This window comes from Oncorhynchus gorbuscha, linkage group LG08 (assembly GCF_021184085.1).
Source record: "Oncorhynchus gorbuscha isolate QuinsamMale2020 ecotype Even-year linkage group LG08, OgorEven_v1.0, whole genome shotgun sequence".
In the NCBI taxonomy this organism is placed as follows: domain Eukaryota; kingdom Metazoa; phylum Chordata; class Actinopteri; order Salmoniformes; family Salmonidae; genus Oncorhynchus; species Oncorhynchus gorbuscha.
In genome coordinates, this window is record NC_060180.1 from 77,860,569 (window position 1) to 77,881,936 (window position 21,368).

A 21,368-nucleotide genomic window follows, 5' to 3' on the forward strand; every position below is an offset into this window, starting at 1 on the left:
TAGAGTAAGCCTACTGGCACCACTACTAACATAGAGTAAGCCTACTGACACCACTACTGATGTAGAGTAAGCCTACTGGCACCACTACTGATGTAGAGTAAGCCTACTGGCACCACTACAAACGTAGAGTAAGCCTACTGGCACCACTACTAACCTAGAGTAAGCCTACTGGCACCACTACTAACATAGAGTAAGCCTACTGGCACCACTACTGATGTAGAGTAAGCCTACTGGCACCACTACTAACCTAGAGTAAGCCTACTGGCACCACTACTGATGTAGAGTAAGCCTACTGGCACCACTACTGATGTAGAGTAAGCCTACTGGCACCACTACTGATGTAGAGTAAGCCTACTGGCACCACTACTGATGTAGAGTAAGCCTACTGGCACCACTACTAACCTAGAGTAAGCCTACTGGCACCACTACTGATGTAGAGTAAGCCTACTGGCACCACTACTAACCTAGAGTAAGCCTACTGGCACCACTACTGATGTAGAGTAAGCCTACTGGCACCACTACTAACCTAGAGTAAGCCTACTGGCACCACTACTGATGTAGAGTAAGCCTACTGGCACCACTACTGATGTAGAGTAAGCCTACTGGCACCACTACTGATGTAGAGTAAGCCTACTGGCACCACTACTAACCTAGAGTAAGCCTACTGGCACCACTACTGATGTAGAGTAAGCCTACTGGCACCACTACAAACGTAGAGTAAGCCTACTGGCACCACTACTGATGTAGAGTAAGCCTACTGGCACCACTACTAACCTAGAGTAAGCCTACTGGCACCACTACTGATGTAGAGTAAGCCTACTGGCACCACTACTGATGTAGAGTAAGCCTACTGGCACCACTACTAACCTAGAGTAAGCCTACTGGCACCACTACAAACGTAGAGTAAGCCTACTGGCACCACTACTAACCTAGAGTAAGCCTACTGGCACCACTACAAACGTAGAGTAAGCCTACTGGCACCACTACTAATGTAGAGTAAGCCTACTGGCACCACTACTAACATAGAGTAAGCCTACTGGCACCACTACTAATGTAGAGTAAGCCTACTGGCACCACTACAAACGTAGAGTAAGCCTACTGGCACCACTACTAACGTAGAGTCAGCCAGCTGACACCACTACTAATGTAGAGTAAGCCTACTGACACCACTACAGACGTAGAGTAAGCCTACTGGCACCACTACTAATGTAGAGTAAGCCTACTGGCACCACTACTAATGTAGAGTAAGCCTACTGGCACCACTACTAACGTAGAGTAAGCCTACTGGCACCACTACTAACGTAGAGTCAGCCAGCTGACACCACTACTAATGTAGAGTAAGCCTACTGACACCACTACAGACGTAGAGTAAGCCTACTGGCACCACTACTAATGTAGAGTAAGCCTACTGGCACCACTACTAATGTAGAGTAAGCCTACTGGCACCACTACTAATGTAGAGTAAGCCTACTGGCACCACTACTAACATAGAGTAAGCCTACTGACACCACTACTGATGTAGAGTAAGCCTACTGGCACCACTACTGATGTAGAGTAAGCCTACTGGCACCACTACAAACGTAGAGTAAGCCTACTGGCACCACTACTAACCTAGAGTAAGCCTACTGGCACCACTACTAACATAGAGTAAGCCTACTGGCACCACTACTGATGTAGAGTAAGCCTACTGGCACCACTACTAACCTAGAGTAAGCCTACTGGCACCACTACTGATGTAGAGTAAGCCTACTGGCACCACTACTGATGTAGAGTAAGCCTACTGGCACCACTACTGATGTAGAGTAAGCCTACTGGCACCACTACTGATGTAGAGTAAGCCTACTGGCACCACTACTAACCTAGAGTAAGCGTACTGGCACCACTACTAACCTAGAGTAAGCCTACTGGCACCACTACTGATGTAGAGTAAGCCTACTGGCACCACTACTAACCTAGAGTAAGCCTACTGGCACCACTACTGATGTAGAGTAAGCCTACTGGCACCACTACTAACCTAGAGTCAGCCAGCTGACACCACTACTAATGTAGAGTAAGCCTACTGACTCCACTACAGACGTAGAGTAAGCCTACTGGCACCACTACTAATGTAGAGTAAGCCTACTGGCACCACTACTAATGTAGAGTAAGCCTACTGGCACCACTACTAATGTAGAGTAAGCCTACTGGCACCACTACTAACATAGAGTAAGCCTACTGACACCACTACTGATGTAGAGTAAGCCTACTGGCACCACTACTGATGTAGAGTAAGCCTACTGGCACCACTACTGATGTAGAGTAAGCCTACTGGCACCACTACTAACCTAGAGTAAGCCTACTGGCACCACTACTGATGTAGAGTAAGCCTACTGGCACCACTACTAACATAGAGTAAGCCTACTGGCACCACTACTGATGTAGAGTAAGCCTACTGGCACCACTACTGATGTAGAGTAAGCCTACTGGCACCACTACTAATGTAGAGTAAGCCTACTGGCACCACTACTAACATAGAGTAAGCCTACTGGCACCACTACTAATGTAGAGTAAGCCTACTGGCACCACTACTAACCTAGAGTAAGCCTACTGGCACCACTACTGATGTAGAGTAAGCCTACTGGCACCACTACTAACATAGAGTAAGCCTACTGGCACCACTACTGATGTAGAGTAAGCCTACTGACACCACTACTAACCTAGAGTAAGCCTACTGGCACCACTACTGATGTAGAGTAAGCCTACTGGCACCACTACTGATGTAGAGTAAGCCTACTGGCACCACTACTAACCTAGAGTAAGCCTACTGGCACCACTACTGATGTAGAGTAAGCCTACTGGCACCACTACTAACATAGAGTAAGCCTACTGGCACCACTACTGATGTAGAGTAAGCCTACTGGCACCACTACTGATGTAGAGTAAGCCTACTGGCACCACTACTGATGTAGAGTAAGCCTACTGACACCACTACTGATGTAGAGTAAGCCTACTGGCACCACTACTGATGTAGAGTAAGCCTACTGGCACCACTACTAACCTAGAGTAAGCCTACTGGCACCACTACTAACCTAGAGTCAGCCTACTGGCACCACTACTAACCTAGAGTCAGCCTACTGGCACCAATACTAACCTAGAGTCAGCCTACTGGCACCACTACTAACCTAGAGTCAGCCTACTGGCACCACTACTGATGTAGAGTAAGCCTACTGACACCACTACTGATGTAGAGTAAGCCTACTGGCACCACTACTGATGTAGAGTAAGCCTACTGGCACCACTACTAACCTAGAGTCAGCCTACTGGCACCACTACTAACCTAGAGTAAGCCTACTGGCACCACTACTAACATAGAGTAAGCCTACTGACACCACTACTGATGTAGAGTAAGCCTACTGGCACCACTACTAATGTAGAGTAAGCCTACTGGCACCACTACTAACATAGAGTAAGCCTACTGGCACCACTACTAACATAGAGTAAGCCTACTGACACCACTACTAACATAGAGTAAGCCTACTGGCACCACTACTAATGTAGAGTAAGCCTACTGGCACCACTACTAATGTAGAGTAAGCCTACTGGCACCACTACTAACGTAGAGTAAGCCTACTGACACCACTACTAACATAGAGTAAGCCTACTGGCACCACTACTAATGTAGAGTAAGCCTACTGGCACCACTACAAACGTAGAGTAAGCCTACTGGCACCACTACTAACGTAGAGTCAGCCAGCTGACACCACTACTAATGTAGAGTAAGCCTACTGGCACCACTACAAACGTAGAGTAAGCCTACTGGCACCACTACTGATGTAGAGTAAGCCTACTGGCACCACTACTAACCTAGAGTAAGCCTACTGGCACCACTACTGATGTAGAGTAAGCCTACTGGCACCACTACTGATGTAGAGTAAGCCTACTGGCACCACTACTAACCTAGAGTCAGCCTACTGGCACCACTACTGATGTAGAGTAAGCCTACTGACACCACTACTGATGTAGAGTAAGCCTACTGGCACCACTACCTACTGGCACCACTACTAACCTAGAGTCAGCCTACTGGCACCACTACTAACCTAGAGTAAGCCTACTGGCACCACTACTAACATAGAGTAAGCCTACTGACACCACTACTGATGTAGAGTAAGCCTACTGGCACCACTACTAATGTAGAGTAAGCCTACTGGCACCACTACTAACATAGAGTAAGCCTACTGGCACCACTACTAACATAGAGTAAGCCTACTGACACCACTACTAACATAGAGTAAGCCTACTGGCACCACTACTAATGTAGAGTAAGCCTACTGGCACCACTACTAATGTAGAGTAAGCCTACTGGCACCACTACTAACGTAGAGTAAGCCTACTGACACCACTACTAACATAGAGTAAGCCTACTGGCACCACTACTAATGTAGAGTAAGCCTACTGGCACCACTACAAACGTAGAGTAAGCCTACTGGCACCACTACTAACCTAGAGTAAGCCTACTGGCACCACTACTGATGTAGAGTAAGCCTACTGGCACCACTACAAACGTAGAGTAAGCCTACTGGCACCACTACTGATGTAGAGTAAGCCTACTGGCACCACTACTAACCTAGAGTAAGCCTACTGGCACCACTACTGATGTAGAGTAAGCCTACTGGCACCACTACTGATGTAGAGTAAGCCTACTGGCACCACTACTAACCTAGAGTAAGCCTACTGGCACCACTACAAACGTAGAGTAAGCCTACTGGCACCACTACTAACCTAGAGTAAGCCTACTGGCACCACTACAAACGTAGAGTAAGCCTACTGGCACCACTACTAATGTAGAGTAAGCCTACTGGCACCACTACTAACATAGAGTAAGCCTACTGGCACCACTACTAATGTAGAGTAAGCCTACTGGCACCACTACAAACGTAGAGTAAGCCTACTGGCACCACTACTAACGTAGAGTCAGCCAGCTGACACCACTACTAATGTAGAGTAAGCCTACTGACACCACTACAGACGTAGAGTAAGCCTACTGGCACCACTACTAATGTAGAGTAAGCCTACTGGCACCACTACTAATGTAGAGTAAGCCTACTGGCACCACTACTAACGTAGAGTAAGCCTACTGGCACCACTACTAACGTAGAGTCAGCCAGCTGACACCACTACTAATGTAGAGTAAGCCTACTGACACCACTACAGACGTAGAGTAAGCCTACTGGCACCACTACTAATGTAGAGTAAGCCTACTGGCACCACTACTAATGTAGAGTAAGCCTACTGGCACCACTACTAATGTAGAGTAAGCCTACTGGCACCACTACTAACATAGAGTAAGCCTACTGACACCACTACTGATGTAGAGTAAGCCTACTGGCACCACTACTGATGTAGAGTAAGCCTACTGGCACCACTACAAACGTAGAGTAAGCCTACTGGCACCACTACTAACCTAGAGTAAGCCTACTGGCACCACTACTAACATAGAGTAAGCCTACTGGCACCACTACTGATGTAGAGTAAGCCTACTGGCACCACTACTAACCTAGAGTAAGCCTACTGGCACCACTACTGATGTAGAGTAAGCCTACTGGCACCACTACTGATGTAGAGTAAGCCTACTGGCACCACTACTGATGTAGAGTAAGCCTACTGGCACCACTACTGATGTAGAGTAAGCCTACTGGCACCACTACTAACCTAGAGTAAGCGTACTGGCACCACTACTAACCTAGAGTAAGCCTACTGGCACCACTACTGATGTAGAGTAAGCCTACTGGCACCACTACTAACCTAGAGTAAGCCTACTGGCACCACTACTGATGTAGAGTAAGCCTACTGGCACCACTACTAACCTAGAGTCAGCCAGCTGACACCACTACTAATGTAGAGTAAGCCTACTGACTCCACTACAGACGTAGAGTAAGCCTACTGGCACCACTACTAATGTAGAGTAAGCCTACTGGCACCACTACTAATGTAGAGTAAGCCTACTGGCACCACTACTAATGTAGAGTAAGCCTACTGGCACCACTACTAACATAGAGTAAGCCTACTGACACCACTACTGATGTAGAGTAAGCCTACTGGCACCACTACTGATGTAGAGTAAGCCTACTGGCACCACTACTGATGTAGAGTAAGCCTACTGGCACCACTACTAACCTAGAGTAAGCCTACTGGCACCACTACTGATGTAGAGTAAGCCTACTGGCACCACTACTAACATAGAGTAAGCCTACTGGCACCACTACTGATGTAGAGTAAGCCTACTGGCACCACTACTGATGTAGAGTAAGCCTACTGGCACCACTACTAATGTAGAGTAAGCCTACTGGCACCACTACTAACATAGAGTAAGCCTACTGGCACCACTACTAATGTAGAGTAAGCCTACTGGCACCACTACTAACCTAGAGTAAGCCTACTGGCACCACTACTGATGTAGAGTAAGCCTACTGGCACCACTACTAACATAGAGTAAGCCTACTGGCACCACTACTGATGTAGAGTAAGCCTACTGACACCACTACTAACCTAGAGTAAGCCTACTGGCACCACTACTGATGTAGAGTAAGCCTACTGGCACCACTACTGATGTAGAGTAAGCCTACTGGCACCACTACTAACCTAGAGTAAGCCTACTGGCACCACTACTGATGTAGAGTAAGCCTACTGGCACCACTACTAACATAGAGTAAGCCTACTGGCACCACTACTGATGTAGAGTAAGCCTACTGGCACCACTACTGATGTAGAGTAAGCCTACTGGCACCACTACTGATGTAGAGTAAGCCTACTGACACCACTACTGATGTAGAGTAAGCCTACTGGCACCACTACTGATGTAGAGTAAGCCTACTGGCACCACTACTAACCTAGAGTAAGCCTACTGGCACCACTACTAACCTAGAGTCAGCCTACTGGCACCACTACTAACCTAGAGTCAGCCTACTGGCACCAATACTAACCTAGAGTCAGCCTACTGGCACCACTACTAACCTAGAGTCAGCCTACTGGCACCACTACTGATGTAGAGTAAGCCTACTGACACCACTACTGATGTAGAGTAAGCCTACTGGCACCACTACTGATGTAGAGTAAGCCTACTGGCACCACTACTAACCTAGAGTCAGCCTACTGGCACCACTACTAACCTAGAGTAAGCCTACTGGCACCACTACTAACATAGAGTAAGCCTACTGACACCACTACTGATGTAGAGTAAGCCTACTGGCACCACTACTAATGTAGAGTAAGCCTACTGGCACCACTACTAACATAGAGTAAGCCTACTGGCACCACTACTAACATAGAGTAAGCCTACTGACACCACTACTAACATAGAGTAAGCCTACTGGCACCACTACTAATGTAGAGTAAGCCTACTGGCACCACTACTAATGTAGAGTAAGCCTACTGGCACCACTACTAACGTAGAGTAAGCCTACTGACACCACTACTAACATAGAGTAAGCCTACTGGCACCACTACTAATGTAGAGTAAGCCTACTGGCACCACTACAAACGTAGAGTAAGCCTACTGGCACCACTACTAACGTAGAGTCAGCCAGCTGACACCACTACTAATGTAGAGTAAGCCTACTGGCACCACTACTAATGTAGAGTAAGCCTACTGGCACCACTACTAATGTAGAGTCAGCCTACTGACACCACTACAAACGTAGAGTAAGCCTACTGGCACCACTACTAATGTAGAGTAAGCCTACTGGCACCACTACTAATGTAGAGTAAGCCTACTGGCACCACTACTAATGTAGAGTCAGCCTACTGACACCACTACAGACGTAGAGTAAGCCTACTGGCACCACTACTAATGTAGAGTAAGCCTACTGGCACCACTACTAATGTAGAGTAAGCCTACTGGCACCACTACTAATGTAGAGTCAGCCTACTGACACCACTACAAACGTAGAGTAAGCCTACTGGCACCACTACTAATGTAGAGTAAGCCTACTGGCACCACTACTAACATAGAGTAAGCCTACTGGCACCACTACTAATGTAGAGTAAGCCTACTGGCACCACTACAAACGTAGAGTAAGCCTACTGGCACCACTACTAACGTAGAGTCAGCCAGCTGACACCACTACTAATGTAGAGTAAGCCTACTGACACCACTACAGACGTAGAGTAAGCCTACTGGCACCACTACTAATGTAGAGTAAGCCTACTGGCACCACTACTAATGTAGAGTAAGCCTACTGGCACCACTACTAACGTAGAGTAAGCCTACTGGCACCACTACTAACGTAGAGTCAGCCAGCTGACACCACTACTAATGTAGAGTAAGCCTACTGACACCACTACAGACGTAGAGTAAGCCTACTGGCACCACTACTAATGTAGAGTAAGCCTACTGGCACCACTACTAATGTAGAGTAAGCCTACTGGCACCACTACTAATGTAGAGTAAGCCTACTGGCACCACTACTAACATAGAGTAAGCCTACTGACACCACTACTGATGTAGAGTAAGCCTACTGGCACCACTACTGATGTAGAGTAAGCCTACTGGCACCACTACAAACGTAGAGTAAGCCTACTGGCACCACTACTAACCTAGAGTAAGCCTACTGGCACCACTACTAACATAGAGTAAGCCTACTGGCACCACTACTGATGTAGAGTAAGCCTACTGGCACCACTACTAACCTAGAGTAAGCCTACTGGCACCACTACTGATGTAGAGTAAGCCTACTGGCACCACTACTGATGTAGAGTAAGCCTACTGGCACCACTACTGATGTAGAGTAAGCCTACTGGCACCACTACTGATGTAGAGTAAGCCTACTGGCACCACTACTAACCTAGAGTAAGCCTACTGGCACCACTACTGATGTAGAGTAAGCCTACTGGCACCACTACTAACCTAGAGTAAGCCTACTGGCACCACTACTGATGTAGAGTAAGCCTACTGGCACCACTACTAACCTAGAGTAAGCCTACTGGCACCACTACTGATGTAGAGTAAGCCTACTGGCACCACTACTAACCTAGAGTAAGCCTACTGGCACCACTACTGATGTAGAGTAAGCCTACTGGCACCACTACTGATGTAGAGTAAGCCTACTGGCACCACTACTAACCTAGAGTAAGCCTACTGGCACCACTACTGATGTAGAGTAAGCCTACTGGCACCACTACTAACCTAGAGTAAGCCTACTGGCACCACTACTGATGTAGAGTAAGCCTACTGGCACCACTACTAACCTAGAGTAAGCCTACTGGCACCACTACTGATGTAGAGTAAGCCTACTGGCACCACTACTGATGTAGAGTAAGCCTACTGGCACCACTACTGATGTAGAGTAAGCCTACTGGCACCACTACTAACCTAGAGTAAGCCTACTGGCACCACTACTGATGTAGAGTAAGCCTACTGGCACCACTACTGATGTAGAGTAAGCCTACTGGCACCACTACTAATGTAGAGTAAGCCTACTGGCACCACTACTAACGTAGAGTAAGCCTACTGGCACCACTACTAACGTAGAGTCAGCCAGCTGACACCACTACTAATGTAGAGTAAGCCTACTGACACCACTACAGACGTAGAGTAAGCCTACTGGCACCACTACTAATGTAGAGTAAGCCTACTGGCACCACTACTAATGTAGAGTAAGCCTACTGGCACCACTACTAATGTAGAGTAAGCCTACTGGCACCACTACTAACATAGAGTAAGCCTACTGACACCACTACTGATGTAGAGTAAGCCTACTGGCACCACTACTGATGTAGAGTAAGCCTACTGGCACCACTACAAACGTAGAGTAAGTCTACTGGCACCACTACTAACCTAGAGTAAGCCTACTGGCACCACTACTAACATAGAGTAAGCCTACTGGCACCACTACTGATGTAGAGTAAGCCTACTGGCACCACTACTAACCTAGAGTAAGCCTACTGGCACCACTACTGATGTAGAGTAAGCCTACTGGCACCACTACTGATGTAGAGTAAGCCTACTGGCACCACTACTGATGTAGAGTAAGCCTACTGGCACCACTACTGATGTAGAGTAAGCCTACTGGCACCACTACTAACCTAGAGTAAGCCTACTGGCACCACTACTGATGTAGAGTAAGCCTACTGGCACCACTACTAACCTAGAGTAAGCCTACTGGCACCACTACTGATGTAGAGTAAGCCTACTGGCACCACTACTAACCTAGAGTAAGCCTACTGGCACCACTACTGATGTAGAGTAAGCCTACTGGCACCACTACTAACCTAGAGTAAGCCTACTGGCACCACTACTGATGTAGAGTAAGCCTACTGGCACCACTACTGATGTAGAGTAAGCCTACTGGCACCACTACTGATGTAGAGTAAGCCTACTGGCACCACTACTAACCTAGAGTAAGCCTACTGGCACCACTACTGATGTAGAGTAAGCCTACTGGCACCACTACAAACGTAGAGTAAGCCTACTGGCACCACTACTGATGTAGAGTAAGCCTACTGGCACCACTACTAACCTAGAGTAAGCCTACTGGCACCACTACTGATGTAGAGTAAGCCTACTGGCACCACTACTGATGTAGAGTAAGCCTACTGGCACCACTACTAACCTAGAGTAAGCCTACTGGCACCACTACAAACGTAGAGTAAGCCTACTGGCACCACTACTAACCTAGAGTAAGCCTACTGGCACCACTACTAACCTAGAGTAAGCCTACTGGCACCACTACTGATGTAGAGTAAGCCTACTGGCACCACTACTAACCTAGAGTAAGCCTACTGGCACCACTACTGATGTAGAGTAAGCCTACTGGCACCACTACTAACCTAGAGTAAGCCTACTGGCACCACTACTGATGTAGAGTAAGCCTACTGGCACCACTACTGATGTAGAGTAAGCCTACTGGCACCACTACTGATGTAGAGTAAGCCTACTGGCACCACTACTAACCTAGAGTAAGCCTACTGGCACCACTACTGATGTAGAGTAAGCCTACTGGCACCACTACAAACGTAGAGTAAGCCTACTGGCACCACTACTGATGTAGAGTAAGCCTACTGGCACCACTACTAACCTAGAGTAAGCCTACTGGCACCACTACTGATGTAGAGTAAGCCTACTGGCACCACTACTGATGTAGAGTAAGCCTACTGGCACCACTACTAACCTAGAGTAAGCCTACTGGCACCACTACTGATGTAGAGTAAGCCTACTGGCACCACTACTAACCTAGAGTAAGCCTACTGGCACCACTACTGATGTAGAGTAAGCCTACTGGCACCACTACTGATGTAGAGTAAGCCTACTGGCACCACTACTAACATAGAGTAAGCCTACTGGCACCACTACTGATGTAGAGTAAGCCTACTGGCACCACTACTGATGTAGAGTAAGCCTACTGGCACCACTACTGATGTAGAGTAAGCCTACTGGCACCACTACTGATGTAGAGTAAGCCTACTGGCACCACTACTAACCTAGAGTAAGCCTACTGGCACCACTACTAACCTAGAGTAAGCCTACTGGCACCACTACTGATGTAGAGTAAGCCTACTGGCACCACTACTAACCTAGAGTAAGCCTACTGGCACCACTACTCATGTAGAGTAAGCCTACTGGCACCACTACTAACATAGAGTAAGCCTACTGGCACCACTACTGATGTAGAGTAAGCCTACTGGCACCACTACTGATGTAGAGTAAGCCTACTGGCACCACTACTGATGTAGAGTAAGCCTACTGGCACCACTACTGATGTAGAGTAAGCCCACTGGCACCACTACTAACCTAGAGTAAGCCTACTGGCACCACTACTAACCTAGAGTAAGCCTACTGGCACCACTACTAACCTAGAGTAAGCCTACTGGCACCACTACTAACCTAGAGTAAGCCTACTGGCACCACTACTAATCTAGAGTAAGCCTACTGGCACCACTACTGATGTAGAGTAAGCCTACTGGCACCACTACTAACATAGAGTAAGCCTACTGGCACCACTACTGATGTAGAGTAAGCCTACTGGCACCACTACTAACCTAGAGTAAGCCTACTGGCACCACTACTGATGTAGAGTAAGCCTACTGGCACCACTACTAACCTAGAGTCAGCCAGCTGACACCACTACTAATGTAGAGTAAGCCTACTGACTCCACTACAGACGTAGAGTAAGCCTACTGGCACCACTACTAATGTAGAGTAAGCCTACTGGCACCACTACTAATGTAGAGTAAGCCTACTGGCACCACTACTAATGTAGAGTAAGCCTACTGGCACCACTACTAACATAGAGTAAGCCTACTGACACCACTACTGATGTAGAGTAAGCCTACTGGCACCACTACTGATGTAGAGTAAGCCTACTGGCACCACTACAAACGTAGAGTAAGTCTACTGGCACCACTACTAACCTAGAGTAAGCCTACTGGCACCACTACTAACATAGAGTAAGCCTACTGGCACCACTACTGATGTAGAGTAAGCCTACTGGCACCACTACTAACCTAGAGTAAGCCTACTGGCACCACTACTGATGTAGAGTAAGCCTACTGGCACCACTACTGATGTAGAGTAAGCCTACTGGCACCACTACTGATGTAGAGTAAGCCTACTGGCACCACTACTGATGTAGAGTAAGCCTACTGGCACCACTACTAACCTAGAGTAAGCCTACTGGCACCACTACTAATGTAGAGTAAGCCTACTGACACCACTACAGACGTAGAGTAAGCCTACTGGCACCACTACTAATGTAGAGTAAGCCTACTGGCACCACTACTAATGTAGAGTAAGCCTACTGGCACCACTACTAATGTAGAGTAAGCCGACTGGCACCACTACTAACATAGAGTAAGCCTACTGACACCACTACTGATGTAGAGTAAGCCTACTGGCACCACTACTGATGTAGAGTAAGCCTACTGGCACCACTACAAACGTAGAGTAAGTCTACTGGCACCACTACTAACCTAGAGTAAGCCTACTGGCACCACTACTAACATAGAGTAAGCCTACTGGCACCACTACTGATGTAGAGTAAGCCTACTGGCACCACTACTAACCTAGAGTAAGCCTACTGGCACCACTACTGATGTAGAGTAAGCCTACTGGCACCACTACTGATGTAGAGTAAGCCTACTGGCACCACTACTGATGTAGAGTAAGCCTACTGGCACCACTACTGATGTAGAGTAAGCCTACTGGCACCACTACTAACCTAGAGTAAGCCTACTGGCACCACTACTGATGTAGAGTAAGCCTACTGGCACCACTACTAACCTAGAGTAAGCCTACTGGCACCACTACTGATGTAGAGTAAGCCTACTGGCACCACTACTAACCTAGAGTAAGCCTACTGGCACCACTACTGATGTAGAGTAAGCCTACTGGCACCACTACTGATGTAGAGTAAGCCTACTGGCACCACTACTGATGTAGAGTAAGCCTACTGGCACCACTACTAACCTAGAGTAAGCCTACTGGCACCACTACTGATGTAGAGTAAGCCTACTGGCACCACTACAAACGTAGAGTAAGCCTACTGGCACCACTACTGATGTAGAGTAAGCCTACTGGCACCACTACTAACCTAGAGTAAGCCTACTGGCACCACTACTGATGTAGAGTAAGCCTACTGGCACCACTACTGATGTAGAGTAAGCCTACTGGCACCACTACTAACCTAGAGTAAGCCTACTGGCACCACTACAAACGTAGAGTAAGCCTACTGGCACCACTACTAACCTAGAGTAAGCCTACTGGCACCACTACTAACCTAGAGTAAGCCTACTGGCACCACTACTGATGTAGAGTAAGCGCACTGGCACCACTACTAACCTAGAGTAAGCCTACTGGCACCACTACTGATGTAGAGTAAGCCTACTGGCACCAATACTAACCTAGAGTCAGCCTACTGGCACCACTACTAACCTAGAGTCAGCCTACTGGCACCACTACTGATGTAGAGTAAGCCTACTGACACCACTACTGATGTAGAGTAAGCCTACTGGCACCACTACTGATGTAGAGTAAGCCTACTGGCACCACTACTAACCTAGAGTCAGCCTACTGGCACCACTACTAACCTAGAGTAAGCCTACTGGCACCACTACTAACATAGAGTAAGCCTACTGACACCACTACTGATGTAGAGTAAGCCTACTGGCACCACTACTAATGTAGAGTAAGCCTACTGGCACCACTACTAACATAGAGTAAGCCTACTGGCACCACTACTAACATAGAGTAAGCCTACTGACACCACTACTAACATAGAGTAAGCCTACTGGCACCACTACTAATGTAGAGTAAGCCTACTGGCACCACTACTAATGTAGAGTAAGCCTACTGGCACCACTACTAACGTAGAGTAAGCCTACTGACACCACTACTAACATAGAGTAAACCTACTGGCACCACTACTAATGTAGAGTAAGCCTACTGGCACCACTACAAACGTAGAGTAAGCCTACTGGCACCACTACTAACGTAGAGTCAGCCAGCTGACACCACTACTAATGTAGAGTAAGCCTACTGACACCACTACAGACGTAGAGTAAGCCTACTGGCACCACTACTAATGTAGAGTAAGCCTACTGGCACCACTACTAATGTAGAGTAAGCCTACTGGCACCACTACTAATGTAGAGTCAGCCTACTGACACCACTACTAACATAGAGTAAGCCTACTGGCACCACTACTAATGTAGAGTAAGCCTACTGGCACCACTACAAACGTAGAGTAAGCCTACTGGCACCACTACTAACGTAGAGTCAGCCAGCTGACACCACTACTAATGTAGAGTAAGCCTACTGACACCACTACAGACGTAGAGTAAGCCTACTGGCACCACTACTAATGTAGAGTAAGCCTACTGGCACCACTACTAATGTAGAGTAAGCCTACTGGCACCACTACTAACGTAGAGTAAGCCTACTGGCACCACTACTAACGTAGAGTCAGCCAGCTGACACCACTACTAATGTAGAGTAAGCCTACTGACACCACTACAGACGTAGAGTAAGCCTACTGGCACCACTACTAATGTAGAGTAAGCCTACTGGCACCACTACTAATGTAGAGTAAGCCTACTGGCACCACTACTAATGTAGAGTAAGCCTACTGGCACCACTACTAACATAGAGTAAGCCTACTGACACCACTACTGATGTAGAGTAAGCCTACTGGCACCACTACTGATGTAGAGTAAGCCTACTGGCACCACTACAAACGTAGAGTAAGCCTACTGGCACCACTACTAACCTAGAGTAAGCCTACTGGCACCACTACTAACATAGAGTAAGCCTACTGGCACCACTACTGATGTAGAGTAAGCCTACTGGCACCACTACTAACCTAGAGTAAGCCTACTGGCACCACTACTGATGTAGAGTAAGCCTACTGGCACCACTACTGATGTAGAGTAAGCCTACTGGCACCACTACTGATGTAGAGTAAGCCTACTGGCACCACTACTGATGTAGAGTAAGCCTACTGGCACCACTACTAACCTAGAGTAAGCCTACTGGCACCACTACTGATGTAGAGTAAGCCTACTGGCACCACTACTAACCTAGAGTAAGCCTACTGGCACCACTACTGATGTAGAGTAAGCCTACTGGCACCACTACTAACCTAGAGTAAGCCTACTGGCACCACTACTGATGTAGAGTAAGCCTACTGGCACCACTACTGATGTAGAGTAAGCCTACTGGCACCACTACTGATGTAGAGTAAGCCTACTGGCACCACTACTGATGTAGAGTAAGCCTACTGGCACCACTACTAACCTAGAGTAAGCCTACTGGCACCACTACTGATGTAGAGTAAGCCTACTGGCACCACTACTAACCTAGAGTAAGCCTACTGGCACCACTACTGATGTAGAGTAAGCCTACTGGCACCACTACTAACCTAGAGTAAGCCTACTGGCACCACTACTGATGTAGAGTAAGCCTACTGGCACCACTACTGATGTAGAGTAAGCCTACTGGCACCACTACTGATGTAGAGTAAGCCTACTGGCACCACTACTAACCTAGAGTAAGCCTACTGGCACCACTACTGATGTAGAGTAAGCCTACTGGCACCACTACTGATGTAGAGTAAGCCTACTGGCACCACTACTAATGTAGAGTAAGCCTACTGGCACCACTACTAACGTAGAGTAAGCCTACTGGCACCACTACTAACGTAGAGTCAGCCAGCTGACACCACTACTAATGTAGAGTAAGCCTACTGACACCACTACAGACGTAGAGTAAGCCTACTGGCACCACTACTAATGTAGAGTAAGCCTACTGGCACCACTACTAATGTAGAGTAAGCCTACTGGCACCACTACTAATGTAGAGTAAGCCTACTGGCACCACTACTAACATAGAGTAAGCCTACTGACACCACTACTGATGTAGAGTAAGCCTACTGGCACCACTACTGATGTAGAGTAAGCCTACTGGCACCACTACAAACGTAGAGTAAGTCTACTGGCACCACTACTAACCTAGAGTAAGCCTACTGGCACCACTACTAACATAGAGTAAGCCTACTGGCACCACTACTGATGTAGAGTAAGCCTACTGGCACCACTACTAACCTAGAGTAAGCCTACTGGCACCACTACTGATGTAGAGTAAGCCTACTGGCACCACTACTGATGTAGAGTAAGCCTACTGGCACCACTACTGATGTAGAGTAAGCCTACTGGCACCACTACTGATGTAGAGTAAGCCTACTGGCACCACTACTAACCTAGAGTAAGCCTACTGGCACCACTACTGATGTAGAGTAAGCCTACTGGCACCACTACTAACCTAGAGTAAGCCTACTGGCACCACTACTGATGTAGAGTAAGCCTACTGGCACCACTACTAACCTAGAGTAAGCCTACTGGCACCACTACTGATGTAGAGTAAGCCTACTGGCACCACTACTAACCTAGAGTAAGCCTACTGGCACCACTACTGATGTAGAGTAAGCCTACTGGCACCACTACTGATGTAGAGTAAGCCTACTGGCACCACTACTGATGTAGAGTAAGCCTACTGGCACCACTACTAACCTAGAGTAAGCCTACTGGCACCACTACTGATGTAGAGTAAGCCTACTGGCACCACTACAAACGTAGAGTAAGCCTACTGGCACCACTACTGATGTAGAGTAAGCCTACTGGCACCACTACTAACCTAGAGTAAGCCTACTGGCACCACTACTGATGTAGAGTAAGCCTACTGGCACCACTACTGATGTAGAGTAAGCCTACTGGCACCACTACTAACCTAGAGTAAGCCTACTGGCACCACTACAAACGTAGAGTAAGCCTACTGGCACCACTACTAACCTAGAGTAAGCCTACTGGCACCACTACTAACCTAGAGTAAGCCTACTGGCACCACTACTGATGTAGAGTAAGCCTACTGGCACCACTACTAACCTAGAGTAAGCCTACTGGCACCACTACTGATGTAGAGTAAGCCTACTGGCACCACTACTAACCTAGAGTAAGCCTACTGGCACCACTACTGATGTAGAGTAAGCCTACTGGCACCACTACTGATGTAGAGTAAGCCTACTGGCACCACTACTGATGTAGAGTAAGCCTACTGGCACCACTACTAACCTAGAGTAAGCCTACTGGCACCACTACTGATGTAGAGTAAGCCTACTGGCACCACTACAAACGTAGAGTAAGCCTACTGGCACCACTACTGATGTAGAGTAAGCCTACTGGCACCACTACTAACCTAGAGTAAGCCTACTGGCACCACTACTGATGTAGAGTAAGCCTACTGGCACCACTACTGATGTAGAGTAAGCCTACTGGCACCACTACTAACCTAGAGTAAGCCTACTGGCACCACTACTGATGTAGAGTAAGCCTACTGGCACCACTACTAACCTAGAGTAAGCCTACTGGCACCACTACTGATGTAGAGTAAGCCTACTGGCACCACTACTGATGTAGAGTAAGCCTACTGGCACCACTACTAACATAGAGTAAGCCTACTGGCACCACTACTGATGTAGAGTAAGCCTACTGGCACCACTACTGATGTAGAGTAAGCCTACTGGCACCACTACTGATGTAGAGTAAGCCTACTGGCACCACTACTGATGTAGAGTAAGCCTACTGGCACCACTACTAACCTAGAGTAAGCCTACTGGCACCACTACTAACCTAGAGTAAGCCTACTGGCACCACTACTGATGTAGAGTAAGCCTACTGGCACCACTACTAACCTAGAGTAAGCCTACTGGCACCACTACTCATGTAGAGTAAGCCTACTGGCACCACTACTAACATAGAGTAAGCCTACTGGCACCACTACTGATGTAGAGTAAGCCTACTGGCACCACTACTGATGTAGAGTAAGCCTACTGGCACCACTACTGATGTAGAGTAAGCCTACTGGCACCACTACTGATGTAGAGTAAGCCTACTGGCACCACTACTAACCTAGAGTAAGCCTACTGGCACCACTACTAACCTAGAGTAAGCCTACTGGCACCACTACTAACCTAGAGTAAGCCTACTGGCACCACTACTAACCTAGAGTAAGCCTACTGGCACCACTACTAATCTAGAGTAAGCCTACTGGCACCACTACTGATGTAGAGTAAGCCTACTGGCACCACTACTAACATAGAGTAAGCCTACTGGCACCACTACTGATGTAGAGTAAGCCTACTGGCACCACTACTAACCTAGAGTAAGCCTACTGGCACCACTACTGATGTAGAGTAAGCCTACTGGCACCACTACTGATGTAGAGTAAGCCTACTGGCACCACTACTGATGTAGAGTAAGTCTACTGGCACCACTACTAATGTAGAGTAAGCCTACTGGCACCACTACTGATGTAGAGTAAGCCTACTGACACCACTACTAATGTAGAGTAAGCCTACTGGCACCACTACTAACCTAGAGTAAGCCTACTGGCACCACTACTGATGTAGAGTAAGCCTACTGGCACCACTACTAACCTAGAGTAAGCCTACTGGCACCACTACTAACATAGAGTAAGCCTACTGGCACCACTACTAACATAGAGTAAGCCTACTGGCACCACTACTAACATAGAGTAAGCCTACTGGCACCACTACTAACATAGAGTAAGCCTAGTAAGGTTGAGGTTTAAGGTTGTTGCAATACCCCCTTCCTTCAGGAGAGTGTGTCCCCACGCTTCTCTATACCAAGTCCTTCACATGGACACGCTTCTCCGAGTGCCCCTCGGCCACCATCCCACTTCTGACATCAATATAGCAAATTCAGGGGGTATCCTCAACTGGGACTCAAACCCGGGTCCAGCGACTGTCGAGGTAACAACTTAACTGTTGCGCCAAGAGGTCCGAACCCGTTGATGAGATCGCTATGTGTTGGCTTAAGGTTGTTACAATATGCTCTTATCTATTCAGTTCTGGGGGATTGGAGTCAGGCATGATCTGCTGTATGATAGACAGTTTAGTTTGAGTGAAGTCGGGTCACGCTTCCTCCCTCCTCCCTTCTCCCTTCTAACCCCCCTGGTGCTGGATCGAGGTGAGCACCTTTCTCCACGATCGCATAGCTGTCCATTTGTGCTCAGTTTAAATAGGCACAATCTTAGTGAACCCCCCCCCCCTCTCTCTCTCTCTCACACACACACACCTTGTAATTATGCAGTACAAATACATGTGTGCTCTGTTCACAACGGTCTATTCTTAGGCAGTGCATGAGTTTCCAGTTGTGAGTTTCGAGTTTGGGGAAGCTAACAATTTATCCTACCATTTCTACCGATCTGCATGTCAGTTATAAAATTGCCACATTTATTTCAATTAACTTTAGGCTGCAGTGACTACTGTTGCCGAATCTTGTCCTATATGCTTAGACTACTCATCACATTGGGAATAGTATTTTATTGTTAGCCTGCAAATGCTATATTATTAAGGTGATTTATTTCAACCCCCACCCCTCCCCTGCAGCACCCCCTACTCAAAACGTCTTCCTGCTGCTACGTCTGCGGTCTACGGGCAGTACTTACATCATCTTTCCGTAGATGGATAACCCAGTAGAGGAAAAGAAGGACGGAGAGGAGAACCACGAATAGTTTGAAATACCCGGTGACCCCCTCTGAGCCTAACTCCTCCTCGGATGTTTTGAGGAGCCGTGGCACTAGCTTACGGAGGCCAAGGTCCTCGACTGAATTGGCAAACATAATGACTTCTTCAGTCACACATCACCACGACCACCGTAGGATGAAAGATGGCCAAAATGCGCACGCCAGTGCTGTTTAGATAAATGCCTTCTTTACCAAGGGGAAACTTGGGGTTGAAGTAATAAGCAATGTCACAGTGTTACCGAGCTGTCTGGTGGATACAGTGAGTCTGACCACAGCGGGATGTAATGGAACACAGTCATGGCAGGTGTGCGTCATGCTATTGTGATGCAATAATTGGTGTTCTGCGTGACGCAATGGAAGGAAACAGCTCTGGTACACCAAAAACCTACGTTTCCAATCCTGCGGTTTCGCCTTACCCCCAAAATGCGCGCCTATAGTCATACGCTACTGTAATGCAACGTGTATTTTACCCACAGAGAAAATAGCAATCGTTAGGCATATATTTTATCGTTGTAGGGTGAAGATTCTACAAATAAAAAACCAGAAACATCATCACCAACCTTTTGTTGATGGACCCTTTATTGGGCTTCTGCCCACAATATTAGTTGATTCTGACTAAATGATATGACCAAATAAAAGTTTAGGCTGTTGCTGAGCAGTAGACTACATGTTGAGGAATGAATCAGGCAGAATAGTTCGTCATGTAATAAATAGTAGGTTATTAATATACACAAATACACACATCAAATACACACATATTTTGTCAATGTTTCAACTAAAATCACCAACACTTGAAAAATTATAACTGATACTTTTCACAGTTTGTATTTAAAATAGGCCTAACAATGTTGTACAACATCCAGTGAAATAATAAATAAATAACACAGTTTAATTGTAGAATATTGTGTTGGACCAGAACTTCTGGGGGAGCTAGCTAGCACCAATACAACCAGCCTGAAAAGTAGAAACTGCAGTCATTTCCATTATTCTTAGCAATTATTTAGGAATCCTTGTGAGTAAGTATTAGCTAGGTAAACACTTGTTGTTCGCCTATTGAAACTGAACTTCAGTTCAAGAAAATAAATAGCTAGCCAGCGACGAAACCCTGTTGCCCAAAGCTATAAGCAGCCTGTGTTGTGAAGCTAGCCACAATAAGGATGCGAGTTGCCTTCAAAATAAAAGTACATGTTTGAATGTGATGCAGAAGGTTACAATTGGTGGAATCATGCCATATTTAGACTAGATAATGTTAAACAAGGTTGGAATGTGAAGCAATGAAATGGGGTATCAGTCTACTCGG

The 21,368-nt window shown here is 47.0% G+C and overlaps 1 protein-coding gene across 1 annotated transcript in view; it reads right to left on the reverse strand.

Moving 5' to 3' along the window:
• The window catches only part of LOC124040704, a 35,495-nt gene extending 16,281 nt beyond the window's left edge, over positions 1 to 19,214 (reverse strand). Inside the window, exon 1 of the mRNA XM_046357779.1 lies at positions 19,167 to 19,214. Coding sequence (XP_046213735.1) covers positions 19,167 to 19,214 — 48 coding nt within the window. The remainder of the gene's footprint in view (positions 1 to 19,166) is intronic.
• Between the last annotated feature and the right edge of the window lie 2,154 nt (positions 19,215 to 21,368).